We start from the raw sequence: 16,243 nt of genomic DNA, 5'->3' as shown, positions 1-16,243 counted from the left end.
GTGAGGATTAAAACACACCCCCAAAAAATAGGCCATCCCTTGGAGAAAAGTGAAATGAACTCATGAGATATGCATGTGACATAAATATGCATGAAAAATTTCTGTAAAATATAAGCTCTACAAAAGACGATGGTTTTTTAGCTTTTAGGAAACATTTCTGTCTGAATTAACAACTGTCAAAGTGACATGGGTTTCTGCTGTAGAGAGATGAAACTTCAGCTCTTCAAACAACATAGCTTATCTAGGGAAGCAAGTTGAGACATAGTTGTCTTGGAGCTCTCCAAACCCAGCAAGGTATCTGCAGACCTTCTTTGCAAATTCTTGTGATATTGTCTTGTCCTAGAGAATGCCAGACTCTCTCTCGTACTTAGGAAGTGTGAGAATTTTGCTTATCTTGGAGAGTAAAGAACCCAGGAGACAGAAATAGTAAGAAGAAAAAATACTGTGCTTTCTTCCAGAATGTGAATAGATATGTGTTTAATGTGATGACGTTACTTCTTTGTTCTACTTTCAGAATCTAATTTTGTCCAGCAGTATGTAAATTTTTCAGACTTTTTTTACAACTCCTGTAAAGTCTTTCCCTTATGCAGAGCAGCTTCCTCCTGGCACCCTTTCTATGTGCATAGACACTGCACCTCTTTTCCAGTACAGTCATAAACATTAGCATTTGGTGCCCATTTCTGGCAGTCAGCAGCCTTCTATCCCTGGGAAGTCAGAGTTAAGCTGATTGAGGATTGGAAGAAGCTTCTGATGTGACCAAATTCCTGTTTTAAGGTGAAGCTAGAAATGGCAGATTGGATGAGATCCTCTCTCTTCAGCTTTGCTACCCAATCGTGAAGAAAGCAGTATGGTCTTGAGTCAGAAATTTTCCAGGTTCAGATTTGGACGGAGCTAATCTTTGATCTTAAAGTTTTATGCTGATGGTCAGAAGATGGGGAAATAAGAATGCGAGAAAGAAAGAAAATTTTTAGCATGACTATTGATTTCAGCTTTCATCTTCTAAACTTTAATAAATTTAATCACAGCTAGAAGAGTTCTGGAGAAGTCAAGTTATGTAGAAGCATTGGCACAACTTAGAGTTGCACACAAAAACTAAAATACAAGTGCAGCATCTAGAATATGCATTTCCTTCTCCACTGTGGTCTGCGGAAGTACTTTATGGAAATGACCTGCCGCCAGCAAGACACTGAGTGGGCTATCTCACTGTCTTTTTTGGGTCTTAGAATTCTGAAACAAGAATAGGAAAGTGTAAACAAAACTGTCAATTTATCAAAAGCATCTTTTTTATTATTTGTTTTATGTCTGAGACAAGGCATTACTGTTCTTGGATAACCTGAGATTCTTGTGGCACCCAGTGACTGATTGGGAACTGAATCATAGCTCTTTCTGAAATGCTTTATAAGTTTGAGATCTTTCATTGTGTGGAACTTCTTACTGTCGAGGAAATACTGTATCGGACAGTGTGCCTGAACAGCAACCAAGGTTTGTTTCCTAAGCTGTGAGGCTGCAGTGGTGCGTATGGAGGGGACATCAATGTCTTCTGCCTGAACACTTCAGCCAGCAGTATCAGCTTCTGTACCTTGTTTCTCCAGTACTGTAAGGTAACAAATTACGTACATGTGGACCAAACTTCTGATTGCAGTGGTATTTTCCTGTGCTCAGCATGTTTCAGCTCCTGCTTACAAAGAAATATTTCAGTTATTCTGGGGTGTTATTGTGGAAGAACTGGCTGACTTGGTACAATCATTCACTCATTGTGAATGTACAGTCATTGGAGAGGCTGGGGAGCGCTGCTAATCAATAGAAGCAGGCTTTTGTTAAACACTTCTTTTTCTTCTCATGCTTGTTTTCTTGAATCTCTCCAGTAGTGTTGGCCCCTGATGGTATTCACGTTTGCCTTCTGAATTACTAGCCTTGCTGTTGGTGAGCAGGACGTAGATGGTCATGTAGTGAGACTCCACTCAGCAGGCACAGCCCCAGCCCCATCAGTTATCTGCTCCTCTCCCATCCCTCTTTCCTACAGTTTGAGTGTTATCTGTCTTTAATGTGTGAGTACTAGTATTTCCGTGCCAAGCAGACTGGGTACGTTGTGGGAACTGGGTGACTCTGGGACTTCTTGTTCGCAAGATTGCATGTGTTCCAATCAGGTAGTATCAAAAATTCTGCTTCAGGTCTTTTATGAGAGGGGACTTATGTCATGAATGTGGCATTATGAATTGAAAATGTTTTATTCTTGGGTGCTTTTATTATGAAAGTAATAAAATTATCACTACAGCTGGTCCAGTCAGTGCTTGCAGTTGGAGCAAAATAGGAATGGTCACAGAAGCTTTATTCTTCTAGATCTCTTAATTTGGCATCTTTCTGGAGCATTAATTCCAGATTTTGCCTGACGAATAATTTTACTCGAAAGCATTTGATTCTGTTAGGGTAGTTTGTTAGATTTCAGAAATGTGTATGCTAATATTTGTGTTTCTATATGTCTTCATTCTTGAATGTACTTGGTTCCTCCTCTGGGAACAAGTAGCTTCATGGAGTTCGTGAAGTCATGATGCTGCAACGGATGCTACACCTCAGGCTCTGAAAATTCAACTGAAAAATACTCATTTTCATATGTTACAGATGAACTTCCCATTTAAGTCTAGTGGTTTGGTTTTTTATGTCAGGATGGTAGTTCTTCCTTACTGCTACTGAGAAATAACTTCATTGCTCTTAGAGCATGATTCATTAGCATGTGGTTTGCATTTGCAGGAAGCCAGTCTTGTAGAGACCACATTCCTGATGCTTGTTTGTTTTACAAATGCGAAATGCAGATGTCTTCCTTGTATGAGCAAGTCAAAGGTGTCTGTCTGGGTCTGCCAGGTTGGGGGCTTAAGACAACAACAAGGCTGGTGGTGGCACTTCATCCATACAAACTGGAGCAGACTGTGTGTGTTGTCAGCAGCAGCCCTGTGTGCTACGCTCCATCTAATCGTGGGCTTCTGTGCTGGGAGGGAGGGCAGCAATGCCCGGGCAGCCTTTGTTTTCTGACGCCCACGTGGCTGGTAAAGTTGAGGAAGGTGATATACCAGATCTTGCACAGCATGAGCTAATGTTTCAGTTCTTCTAGAAAAAGGATTATTTGAACATCGAAAGTTACTCTTTTATTATTGGGATTTCTTAATGGCCAGCAAAGTGAGCAAATCGAAAAGTAGAGGTGGATAAGAGCTGTTTAAAACCCCAGCTGCATTGTGTATTGGTGCTACACTGGTTTAGCTTGCTGAACCAACCATCCAGCGCTGGGAAATGCCAGTGCAGGGCCAGGCCGGTATCACATGGCAGGAATAGGCCAGTTGTGTTGTGAAACTGCACCTCTTCAGTGGGGTAGATTTAGAAGAGTAATGAATATGCTGCCCCTAGGTGTGCAGAGTCTGTCAGTTTTGTAGAAGGAGTGACTATTGGTTGTTTTTCCTTCCAGGGTTGTGTTGGGGTTGCTGTGTATCTGTATTAGCAGTGCATCAGATCCTGTGATTCACCTACAGCAGGATTCAAGAAGGCTTACGACTTTTCAGCTGATGATTGGGACTGACAGCATCTCTGGGCGGGGGGGGGGGGAAAGGAGCTCTTCCTGCAGCTAGGATGGAAGGAGTTGTGTTTTCTATATGTATAGTAGAGAGAGATGCTATGGTGATAGCTTGTCTTGGAATGTGGGAGGTAGAGCCCTTTCATGTCAGAGGGTGTTTGAATGCAGAATGTGCAGCCCACTGGGCTTGCCCACGTGCTTCCTAGCACAGAGAGGAGGTCAGGAGCCTTCTGAATCCCCCTGGAAGAGGTATCTTGTTTGCAGGAGACCTGCTTTGTTTGAACTCCATGGGCTTGATAAAGGTGTGCAGGGGTCAACAGGCAGGTTGAAGGTCCAGCAGCTCAGCAAATGCCTGAGGTCTTGGGCGGTATGAGCCTTTTTGTCCTAGCAGACCAGTCTGTTTTTTTCTGAAATAACCTAATACACAGAAGCAAAGGAGAACTTGTTTGCTTATACCCTTGTAACATAACTTTAAATGCTGTGTTGCATTTCTAGAGGTTGCTCAGGCTAGCACGGGCTGTGCTAGTGCTTGCCAGGAGTCCATGCAATGCAAGCAACTCTGCATGGAAATAGTCCCTGTCACGGTAGCTTTCCATCTTCCTATTCCAGTCCAGCGTATAACTGTCTTCTCTACAGTGAAGGATTAGGAAAATGTTTTGGTTTTCCCCCCTACCCTTTGCTGTCACAGCAAGCCTGCGTTTGCTGCTTGTTACTGCTTCTCCAGCTCAGTAAGTGGTATCTGTCTGCCCCGTGGTGCCTACTTTGCACACTTAACAAGGACCCTGATCCCAGTTTCTGGATTGCCTGGGCCTCTCAAATGGTAACCACAGTTGGGACTGGACGTGGGGCTTCCGTGAGCATTTAAGCTAATCTAGAGAATTCTTGATTCCTTCCTTTCTGTGCTGTTGTGACTAAGTATGTGAGTTAGTTTGGGTACATCCATGATTCGTTGTAACCTGTATATTACCAATGCACTAGCTGTGAACATTATGTCTAGTAGTTTAATGGGAATTGAGTATCATTGGGATATTGTACTGAGTTTGTACAACTTACTAGTCTTAGAAGATCATCATAGTCCTAAGAGGAGGTGTGGCCTCAAAATATGCCTAACTTGACTTTTTTTGTATTTTTATTTTCCACCTAGGTATCACATGCTGTTGCAAAGCTAGTATTAGTTAGTTTCCACTGGCAAATCTCAGAGATTTTGGAAAGGTAAGTGTAAATAGTCTTTTCTCTGCTTAGTGCTTTTCTCCCTTGCTTTGCAAGAATACTCTGGTTAGTCCATAGGTGTTTTTTTGACAAGTGTCTTTGAACCTGAAAGCAGGCCACACAGTCCATTCCAGGGAGCAGAGGAAAAACACTGTTTTGTTGAAGCTACGTTGCCTGTAAGAAATTTATAAACAGAGAGAGGGTAGTGGTGGCGAATGTCTTTCGGTCTGAGGAATTATTGTCATGCTGGGAATCCTGTAGATGCATTTAGCTTAAACTTTGAGAGAACAGATTGAGAGTGCTGCATCTATATTTATTTATTTTAACAAATATAAAAATAACATATGTTCTGTTTTGAACATATGAGCCCTAAATCATAAAGGAGCACTGAACCTATGCTGGTGTATTCTTTAGTAGTACATTCACATTTAAGTTTTTGCTCCTTCTGAACATAAGTGATTTTTTTTTCCCAAGCTGACTAGCATTTGGAGAGCAGGAGAATATCATGTGAGGGAACTGAGAAGTGCAGCCCCTTTCTTGCTTGGTCAGTGTCACTGTAACAAAGTCCTCCAGCTGGTTTCAAAAGGAGGATTCGACTCTGCCCAAATATACGGGAAGTGTGTCAGGAGGCACTGCTGTCTGGCAGCCCCTCCAGAAAATACTGGCTCAGAACTGAACATTGTCTGAAAATAGAGAGCGTATCAGCCTGACTCATTCTGCCTTGCCATTTTTGGCCCTGTAGCCAGCAACTTCATCCAGAGAACATATGGGAAATGCATCTCGCGTATGAATATTGTTGCAGCATCTTTGGTAACTGGCTCGTATGTTATCATGCATCCTGTGAAAGCTTTTCTCCAGGCAATGCGGAGGGTGAGATTCCTACATGGCGGCTCAGGATGATTCTGCAGGTTAACTAACAAGATTTAAGCAAGAGCAAGTTTGGGGAAGGGTGTACTTCTAAAGCTACGACTTTGCAAGTTGTTCTGCAGTTGATCTGGTCCTCAAACTTGTGTCTTCGTACAAAGTGGCATTATCAAATGAAAGCTCCTTAGTACAACTAAAAAGTGCTAATGGGGAGGGAGGATTTACAGCGTGGTCACAACAGTGATGCTGTGATTTCTGAATTCATTGAGATATAAGCATTCTTCTGCAGTGGAAATCACAAACAGAAAACATGTTTAATTCTAAAGCTGCTGATAGGCAGCTTCGTATGCCTATATGGTGATAATATGTCACTGAGTAAATACTTAACTAGATAGTAGACTGAGTCAAAGTAAGACATAACCAGGATAGCTTGATTTTACAAAGGAACAGGAGATAGACAGGAGCCTCACTGGAGTGTGTTATAATGGGCAGCGGCTTAGGACTGCTCTAGGAGTGTGGATAGAAAATCTTAGCTTCAAAAATAATTTTTTGGGGGAGGGAGAGAGTTGTAGAAAAATATTCATCAAGGAATATGAGAGAAATATTAATCCATTACTGGGAGAAGTATTGTTCCTATTTCTGATTTTGAAGAAACCATCAAAGTTTTGTTGATGAGAGTTCAGCTCAGTAAGTGAAGGAGCCTCACACAGGATACATTTCCACCTTCCTTGTTGAAACCTAGCCTAGCATTTGCACAGAGCCTATTATTCATGTGAGAGGGATCAATTTAACAAAGCAAAATGTATTCAGAAATTGATTTGATCATTCTTCAATTGCCTTTTCAGGCACAAGTCTAACGCTGCCCAATTGCTAGTAGAAGCACGAGTTCAGCCCACCTCATCCAAACATGTAAGTATGCTAACTATTTTGGTCTGTTCCCTTGGCAGACACCTCTGACCCACCTCATCAGAGGATTGCATTAGTAATAGCGTAGTCTGTCCCATATTAACCCTTTGCAAACTCAGGTCCAATGCCCTAACTCAATGCTGGGTTTACTTTTTAAATCAGAACACATTCAAGAGGTGTCTAACATTTAAATAGCAGCTTTGCTATTGTCTTGCAGGTAGTATTCAAGAATTACTTGCCTCAAGAAAATTAAGCTTTTTTTTTTTTTTGGCATGAGTGATGGCACACAGTGGAAGGAGCAGAGTGCATGGGCTTGGCTACCTCTTCCAATTCTGCTGTCTCTGTAAAAGACACCCAAGGGAAGCTCTGGCTGTACAGAGTGAACAGAGCTTGTCTGAGGCTGAAACAGGGATTTTTTTTTTTTTTTTTTTTTCCCCCAGAGATGACTGTTTGCTGCACTGTTTTGCTTATGGATGCTTAAGCCAAATCTCCCAGTGGTGTTGCTGCCAAGCCAGTCAGTAGTGATACTTGAACCAACAGCTTGTGTTTTGCAGCCAGGTCTACACAGGTCTTTAGATACCTTCCCCCTCCCCTTAAATAGAAACTTCCTGTTGCATGTTTACAGGTTTCATTCACAGTGGGTGTCTTGGTACAATCCACAGTTACCCAGGAACATTATTGCCATGTGTCAGATTTTGAGTGACAAAGTATTACATCTGAGAAACTCTTTGGGTTGGGGGGGAGGGGAGATTTTAAAAGCCTGATTTGGCATCCGACCTGACTTGTAACTAGCAGAGTGAAAATGCTAAAAACAGCTGACTGGAGTAAGTTTCATGGACTCAAAATAAATTACCTGCCTAGAGTCCAGAAAAAAAAATCTTTGTTATTTGACATACCTGCAAATTAGTCCATGTATTTTGAGATTTGTCTGAATCTTGTATCCGCTGTCGCTTAAGTACTGTCCACTGCAATGGTGATTTCATTTTGGGAAGAAAGATACTACAGTTCAAAGGTTAGTTTAAGTCTTGACAAACTTTGGTAGACAATTCATTACAGTCTTTTAGTATGTGCTAGGGCAAGTTGCTCTGTGCTTCGGCTCCTGATGCAGAATGATGATATTTTCAGGGCAGACGCTCATACTGTAGAGCAACTGACCCTATGGGGAGACAGTATAGTGGTAAGCTAAGAGGGACGGCTTGCGAAGGTTTGAGGCAATGCACTTGCTGTTCAAGTTGAGCATTTGATATAGGCGATCAACACAGTTGCAGACTTAGTGAATCTTGTTCTGGTCCATAAGCGAGGCTGCTTAGAACAAAGTAGCTTTATTTCCTTTTTCATGTGGTCATGCTATAAAACAAGCTCTGTTGATCATGTGGCTGTGTATTGTGCTGCTGCTCCTCTGTGTTTCTGGCTTGCAGAGCTAGGCGTGGAAACGGACAGCTGTCTTGCACAAGTTTCTCAGACTTTTTTTAGGTTTTAGGTTTAAGGTTTAAGATGAAAAGTGATCATATGACTTCTTGGTGAAAGAGGAAATAGGAACATAAAAGCAAGGCTCTACAATGTTAGCAGTTTGATGCGTTAGACCTAGTTCTTCAGGTCCCAAGGGTGAGCTCAGATGTGTTAGAGGCTAGATCTGTTGTCTAAGGATTAGTTCTGTGCTACTCAAGGGGAGATCCAGACTGCTTCCCAGTGGTTTGGTGAAGCAATAGCAGAATCATGCCTGACTTGAAACAAACCCTCTAATCCTTTTCAGCTGAGGGATTGATGCCTGCTTTGCCAAATGTAGCATAGGCAGAAGATACGAGTTGTGAGATGATGGTCTACAAACTCCTTCTCCTCTCTGTATAAACAGTACACACTACACCTTCAGTTGCCTCCCCTCTTACCCAAAATCATTGTCCAGTGAAAGGGCACTGCTAAACCTGCTTCCAGCTATAGCTGCTCTCCAGGGCCTGTGGAACAGTGGTAGAGTCTGACCCAGCTAAGAAAGCGTATCAGTAAATTCAGGGAAGGACTAACATGGTGATGTATTTCCTCATTTTTCAAACAAGGGAAGAGTAAGAACCAGAAAAGTAAAGGTGAGTCCTGGGTAGCACTAGATTAGAGGCAGGAGCTGTTCAGTGACTGTCAATCTGCTGTGCTCCCTGGGATTAAAGAGGTTCATGAGAAGGACTGACTGTTGGGGCAGTGCAGTACCCCAACACACCAGCTGCTTGTGAACCCATTCTGGCCTGGAGCTCACCTGAGATCATTGTCCCAATGAGGGTGATGTGGGTGAGGTGAGAATGCTCTGGGAGAGCTGGGATGCTTTCACTGTAATGCTGATTTGTCTCTCTTGCAGGCAATGGTACATTCCTCCCATCACTGCGCAGTGTGCATGCAGTTTGTCCGGAAGGAGAACTTGCTCTCTCTGGCTTGTCAGCATCAGTTCTGTCGCAGCTGTTGGGAGCAGCATTGTACAGTGCTCGTCAAGGATGGTGTTGGAGTTGGTGAGTTCAACGCGGATATGGTACTGGGTCTGTATTTGTCATGTGGGCCATTCTGGTGATGACTGGCTGAGTTGGTCTAAAACATCTCAGTAATGAGAAAATGGAGCATGGAATGAGTATTTGTTACAAACTTGAACTAGTGGTCTTACCTGAATCCCTGGATAGTGTTGGCAAACCACCAGGGTTTGCTACTCCTGCCTAACAAAACATGCAAGTCCATAGATCAATTTCCTGCTTTTCTTCCCTTATGATCTCAAGAGCATGACTGTAGCAAGTTAGAAGCTGCAAATCTGCTGCATTTTGAGTTTGCGTCTCTCATAATGTATTGTTGCACTGCCCCTGGAGTGCTTGTGGATGCAAACATCTGTTCCCTTGCCGTTGGGTAGAAGCCAGTAGTTGCCAGAGTTGCTTTGGGCTTTTCCTAGCCTGTCTTTCACACTGGCGTGGCAGTAACATGCAAGTTTCTACTTTTAAGTATCTGACCTCGTGAATACTGGTTGAAGCACTTGCTGGTTGTGGATGCACGTGTGCCCTGTCATCTGTCTGTGAAGACAGTTGGGCTTCAGCTTTTCAGCAGCACTGATAGATTTGTTTCACAGTTGTGTCCCTCTTGCCACAACAACAGATGGCACCTAGGAAACTGTGTTGAATGCTCTCTGTGCGTTCACTCCTGAGTTCTGTGCTAACGTGCTCCTTGCACTGTGCTAAAATGTTGCTTTCTCTTCTCAGGGGTCTCCTGCATGGCTCAGGACTGCCTGCTTCGGACACCAGAAGACTTTGTGTTTCCATTGCTGCCTAGTGAAGAGCTGAAAGACAAATACAGGCGCTACCTCTTCAGGGACTATGTGGAGGTATTGGTTTTTTTCACTTTGAAAATACCCTGGGTCAATTCAGCAATGACTTGCAGAAATTTTGTTTGAAGTGTCTTGCATCTTTGATTAGAACTGCAGTAACTGCAGCAAAAATTGTCCCTGATAAACATGATGTGGCTGCTCCTGTAGGACAGCCTTACTGACAAAATGCTCTAGCAGGTTGCCAAAGTAAATTCTGTTGTAAGGTCACCCGGTAACTCCTTGGCTGGTGCTTCAGAATTCTCAGAATGTTGCAGCTGAGAACTTCAAACTTCTATCTGAGTTTTAAAGTCCTTCTTACTCTTGCATAGATATTTTGGGTTCTGAAAAATAAGTCCCTCATCTTAGTGTAGCCCGACTGAATTGGCTTGCTCAATAACATTTTATGTGAGTTGTTTTTTGGTTTTTTTTTTAATTAAAGCAGCAATTGTTAAGGTTAAATGTGCAGGAGTATTCTGGTAACTGGAACAGACTGGGAACACTCAAGAAGCAATGAGGCAGTATGAAAGAGTGGTGTCACCTCTCTTCAATAAGAGACGCTTTAGGAGAGAACAACCACCACAGGAGAGCAGCTGAATACGTTCTGGGGCATAAGGAGAGGATGGGGAAAGAGCTCAAATGGAGTAAAATTGTTTGTTTAATATCTTAATGGCGTCTAATGGTTCTGTTGCTGTGCTTACTTGGTCTGTAACCCCCCCATTTGAATTCCCTGTTCTAGAGAAGCTGTAACTAACTAATACTCCCTTTCCTAATGTGGAAGAGGTTTATCTGCTTTGTTAGCCAAGACCTGGTGACAGTTTTCTCTTTTTCAACCAGAAATAACTGCCTTATATGTTTTTGAGGATAGGAGTGGTTAAACTTGAACAGATAATGCTCTTCTGCACCCACTGCTGATCTTACCACCCTGGTATGTTCACAGAGCCATTATCAGCTGCAGCTGTGTCCTGGTGCAGATTGCCCTATGGTCATACAGGTACAAGAGCCAAAAGCCCGGCGAGTGCAGTGCAATCGTTGCAATGAAGTCTTCTGGTAAGAAACAGAGAAGGTTAAAGATCACAGGGAAAGCGTATGCTGTCCTCAGAGCTACTCCATTTGCTTGCCAACAGGTTCAGTGTGTAGAAGCATCTCAAGTGCTTTGTAACTTGAGTTAGCTTGAGTAATTGGACACTTGGGGTCCTGCAAATGGTCAGCCGTCCCCTCACTCCTTGAACTCCTTGGGAGTTGAGTGTTCTGACAACCAGGGAATGCGGGGCTTAACTACTGAAAGGCTTGCAATCTACCATTCTCATATTTGGCTAGGTTACAGATTTTGGTACAGACATAGTGACAGGTAGAGATTCTGATAATGGATGTGGAGGCCTCACCGCTATCTGCTGATATTAAGGTTTTTAAGTTTACTACAAGTATTTGACTCCCAGAGTGTCTGGTTTGTTTGAGGCTCATGCGAGAATACATTTCTACTGAACAGGAACGCTAACGTTCCTTGTCTGACTTCAAGTGTATATGGGACCAGAGAAAAAAGATAGCTTGCAGGGCTGCTGAAGTGTCTCTAGCTCCTGGGTCTCAAAAATCACTGCTGTTGGGAATGTCTGTGGAGTGTGATACAACTGGTTTAGAGACCCAGCTTACTCCGTGCAAATGGCTCTTCCTCACCTGGGGCTGGTCAGGTCATGCCAATGCAGGTGCCTGATATCTACCACTGGAGTCAGGCTGCTTGTGAAGCCACTGGTATGCCCCAGGCTTCTGCATTCGTGTTAGAGCAGACATAGGTAGGCTCTAGGGAGGGATGTGTCAGCCCTCAGCCACGTGATTTGTCAGCGATGTTCACTCTCATCCTGACTCCGGCTTCTGCACAAGAGGGTGGGAGTTTATTGGAGTTCAGCCTTGGTCTTTGCACTCTAGTAATACACAACTGTGTTTGTGTTCCTTGCCCTTGCTTGGCCTGCCAGATTTTGGTCATCAGGAAAACCTTGATTCTTGAATCACTTCCTTGGAAATCAGTATCTTTTTTTTTTTTTTTCTTTCCCTCCTCCCCCCATTAAGCTTCAAGTGTCGGCAGATGTACCATGCGCCCACAGACTGTGCTACCATTCGGAAATGGCTCACCAAGTGTGCAGATGACTCCGAAACAGCCAACTACATCAGTGCTCACACTAAAGATGTAAGGACAAGCGCCTGCCTGTTTTTTCTTGTCCTCTAGTCCTGCCTGGGAAGCAAGATATGATTCTATACATACGTAGCATTGTGTGCTGCTTTTTCACAGACTGCAAATTCTCACAGCTCCCTGAGGATTGTGATATAACACAACTGAATGCATTGGGATCTTTTTGTGTGGGAAGTCCAGCTGCTCTCCTGTGGTAAGGACCTGGCGGTCCTTATTCCAGACCTGGTGTGAATATCTTTGGCAGCCAGGTGTGCTGCCCCCGCATGGGCAAAAGAATTGTGGCTACTGTGAAATGATCAGTGGAGGTGTATTTAAAATGGAAGGAGAAAGTGTAGTAAGTGTGGAGACAGTACCAAATAATGTACTAGTGGTGTTTAAAGCTGAACAACTGCGTGGGGTACTGTGAACTGGAAGGTGAGGGAGATAGTCTTGATTTGGCAAGGACAGCAAAATGGGGTAGATGAAGCTGTAAATTAGACATTGAAGTACTTCTAGTAGATTTAGACCCAAGAAAAAGAAATAGTATTACATATTGTGCATTCTAGTCTACCTATAGAATTGTCTTTACAAGTTAGATATACTACCTTTATCCTCCAGGTTAGCTGTCTGCAGATTGGAACTTTTAATGTCTTTTGGGGATTTTGTGGCCTGACTTCAGAACAGTTCTTAGCTGGCATTTGTTCTACTGTAGCCAATGACAATTGTGATGCTGCTAATCCGCCACAAGCTTCAGTTGTGTTAGGAGAATGAGTACTCGGATAGACTAGAAATGTTAAATTCCCTCTTTTCTCTGGAGAAGGTGTCAACATGTGATGGTATTGTTTCTGCTATGCTCTTTCGTAGAAATAAGGTTCTGTTATATTGAGCATTGTTCTGGCACGCATTTTGCCTGCCATTAAAATTTATAAAAAGCAGCAAAACTCACTTCCTTCTTTGTACCTCTGCAACCCAAAAAATGTAACTGAGTTTGATACTCCAGGGCATCAGTGGACCACTGATGGAGCAAAGTGTGCAGCTCTCACTGATCAGCCAGATTCTCTGCAGCTAGCTAAGTTGTCATTTGTTAGTGGCTGCTGAGGGCAGGATATAGAGCTGATTATCTTGTAGTCTTAGTAGCTGTGGAAGCTACTCAACTAATTATGTCCCTATGCCTGAGCAACTGCTAAATGGTAACTCTGTGAGACCTTCAGTTTTGCAAGGAATAACAACAGCAAAGTTGTTTTCTTGAGTAAGCAGTTCAGTAACTTCCCTGGCTTTGCCTTTCTGCCTCCTTTTAAAATGGAGCTGTCAGGAATTGGTGGGAGGCAGGGTGTATATATCTTAATGTTCTCATATATATGTATGCATATTTAAAAAAAAAAAAAAGGGCAGGAGGGGAGTAGCCACACAAGTATTGTCATTCTCCAGAAGACTGCTAGAGACAGATGGATCTAACAAATGCTTCTGTTTCCCCAGTGTCCCAAGTGCAATATCTGTATTGAAAAGAATGGAGGCTGCAATCACATGGTGAGCAATTCCCTGAACACGTCAGACCTTCCTTATTCTAAGCAGAATTTTTTTCCCCACTTTCCACTAACCAGTGCCTCCTGTTTCTTCTTTTTCAGCAATGCTCCAAATGCAAGCATGGTAAGTAGGATTTGGAAGCAATTTTCTCTACAGTGTTTGTTAGTGGTGATGTTCCCTTCTCTTTTTTGTAATATGAAAACAAATTGTGAACATCGACTGAATTATTTTTTCCCCCCTAGTAACAGGCAAACAGGATATTAATTACAGACTTGTATGTAATAACTTTATTTTTTTTCCACTGGCTGTGATCTGGGTTCTGATTCAGTGCTGGTTTGACTCCCTCTCCCTGACGTGTCCATTGTATAGAGAAGTGTCCGTCTCTGCCATAATATTAACAGTGGGATCCATCTCAGAGGAGAGTATTCAATACTTTCCGTGTAATTTTATTTGTCATCAGCTGAAAATACTGGCAGAACTGAGCCATTTACTTAGATCAGCTTAAGTCCTTCTGCTTAGTGATGGAAATAATGAGCTTCAACCAGATGAAACTGCAGGAGCTGTGAATTGTTCTGCGTAACATTATCTGTTGGACTTCTCAGTCCACTCCTGTGCAATTAGCAGCCTGAGTGTTTTTGTCCCATTGTGTGGTCCTACAAAATGACAGTCTGTTCTTGCACTTATCTTTTCATGACAGAATTAATTTCTGTTGCCTTGGAGCAAGATAGTTTGTATTCAGCCCTCTAAGTTAAGTGTGCCACTAGGAAATATTATAATATCAGAACCTTATTTGGAAGATGATTAAAGATTACTGTCCTTTCTCATTTCCTTTGCTTTGGGGTCCTCAGCAGCACTCGACGTGCTTTGATGGAGATCCGTGACAAGGGTGAGCAGGCAAGTGCCAAGGTACCATGGTGACTAGCACTGGAGAAGGCTGGTGAACTCTGGAAATACAAATTTCAGTCTCTTATTATGAGTAACACAGAAGTGATTCCTATTGTAGCAACTTAATCTCCATCTTTTTTTTCCTTCCCACAGCCTCACTCTGAAATCAGGAAACTGTCACGTGGGTTTTGCTATTGCTTTCTTTCTTCCACTTGCTTCCCAATTCAGTGGCTCCTAACTCGAAGTGTCATAAACCACTGATATCTGAAGTTACCTGGGCAGTTCCATCCTCAAGAGAACTGAGGGCAGACTTTCTTTTGCATGAGTTAGTTCACTTTTGGATTTGGTTGTTCATATTTTTTTTCAGCCAGAGGTCTGCACAGGACAGTGCGCCAGTGGCAGGGAGGGTGCAACTCACAAATAAGACTGCAGCCTGCCTCCTCTTTAATCTAAAGTGACAGCCTGGGCAGACCACAAGTACAGTTCTGCCCATTGGTCTTGGTGTACAGGATGCAGCACTTCAGGATTTACTTTCCATAGTTGCACGGCGACCGTACAATGAAAATCTTCAAGACAGGCTGGTATTTTTGGTCCGCTATTGTGTTCCATTATGCAAGATGATACAAAATGTATGTTTCTTGGCTTAGCAGAAATATCTGAAAACAGATGGGCTGTGTCTCCTGAAGCTTTTCTTTCTCGTAAATTTTTTTTCTCTGTATCACACAGTGGGGTTTTTTCTGTTTTCTGCAGACTTCTGCTGGATGTGTCTGGGAGACTGGAAGACTCACGGCAGCGAGTACTACGAATGCAGTCGGTACAAAGAGAATCCTGATATTGTAAACCAGAGTCAGCAAGCACAGGCCAGGGAGGCCCTTAAGAAGTACTTGTTCTATTTTGAGAGGGTAGGAGACATCTCCTTGGCCAGAGCTGCTGTAGCCTTTTAATGCTCCCTGCCTGGTGCAAAGGTCATTGCCAGCAATCTCCGTGCAAGAAACTGCCCAAAGAGAATCTGTGCAGAATTTTCAGGCCCTGTTGTTTTTCACTCAAAATCCTGCCCTGTGAGTCCCATCCAAACCAGCAGTGTCGTACCCAAAGCAAATCATATTTGCTCCTATATTTCCTTATGCTCGAGAAAATCAGTATTACCTGTGTGCCACTGTACCGTTTTCCTGCAGGCTGAGTGCTGCTGCAGTAGATAGATATTGCTGCAATCATTTCTTTCCAGGATCAGGGAACTTCAGTTTCTTGCAGTATATCTTTATAGAGACAAAGGCTAAATAAACTCTGCCATGTTCAAAGCTTCATTGGCTGTAGCAAAGTTTTCCTAAAATTTCACGTAATCACATTTTTAAAAGTTGCGGTCAGAGCATCTCTGTCCACACAGCAGGCTCGATGCACCTGGCCATGCAGTGTAATTCTAGAGCAGCATCTCTAGAAGAGAATGTGGCAGAGATTCAATGCTGCTGCACTTCAGTTTCCTCGTTAAAATGAATTTGTTCTTCACACTATGAGCCAAGTCCTGTGGTCAAATAAATGTGTTCATTCCTGGCTCTCCAGACCAACAGGCTTTGGGAAATGGCCATGTTTACAATGTGCGCATGGATGCTGGAGTTCACTGAGCCCGTGTTAAATGTTAATTTAAACTCTGGACTTTTCTATAGAAGCCCTTTAAGTAGGGGAATCACCATTACTTTCCATCTTATTAGACACAAGGTTATTGTACGACCAGAGGGCATTCCGTCTCTGAGGAGCTGGGTTTGCTCCCTGCTCTTTGCTGCTCTTAGTCTGTTGGATACAGCCTCCGCCACTTGCT

At 43.0% G+C, this 16,243-nt stretch overlaps 1 protein-coding gene across 1 annotated transcript in view; it reads left to right on the top strand.

Moving 5' to 3' along the window:
* Window positions 1-16,243, top strand: part of ARIH2 (ariadne RBR E3 ubiquitin protein ligase 2) — a 34,995-nt gene that overhangs the window by 12,772 nt on the left and 5,980 nt on the right. Inside the window, exons 3-11 of the mRNA XM_075762239.1 lie at window positions 4,704-4,771; window positions 6,478-6,541; window positions 8,880-9,027; window positions 9,757-9,878; window positions 10,798-10,907; window positions 11,922-12,039; window positions 13,498-13,548; window positions 13,647-13,668; window positions 15,181-15,332. Of these exons, the coding sequence (XP_075618354.1) occupies window positions 4,704-4,771; window positions 6,478-6,541; window positions 8,880-9,027; window positions 9,757-9,878; window positions 10,798-10,907; window positions 11,922-12,039; window positions 13,498-13,548; window positions 13,647-13,668; window positions 15,181-15,332 (855 nt within the window). The remainder of the gene's footprint in view (window positions 1-4,703; window positions 4,772-6,477; window positions 6,542-8,879; window positions 9,028-9,756; window positions 9,879-10,797; window positions 10,908-11,921; window positions 12,040-13,497; window positions 13,549-13,646; window positions 13,669-15,180; window positions 15,333-16,243) is intronic.

The sequence above is a fragment of the Balearica regulorum genome, chromosome 10 (assembly GCF_011004875.1).
Source record: "Balearica regulorum gibbericeps isolate bBalReg1 chromosome 10, bBalReg1.pri, whole genome shotgun sequence".
NCBI classification, from domain to species: domain Eukaryota; kingdom Metazoa; phylum Chordata; class Aves; order Gruiformes; family Gruidae; genus Balearica; species Balearica regulorum.
Note: the sequence above shows the minus strand (reverse complement) of the source record. Positions and strands in the feature narration are given on the sequence as shown.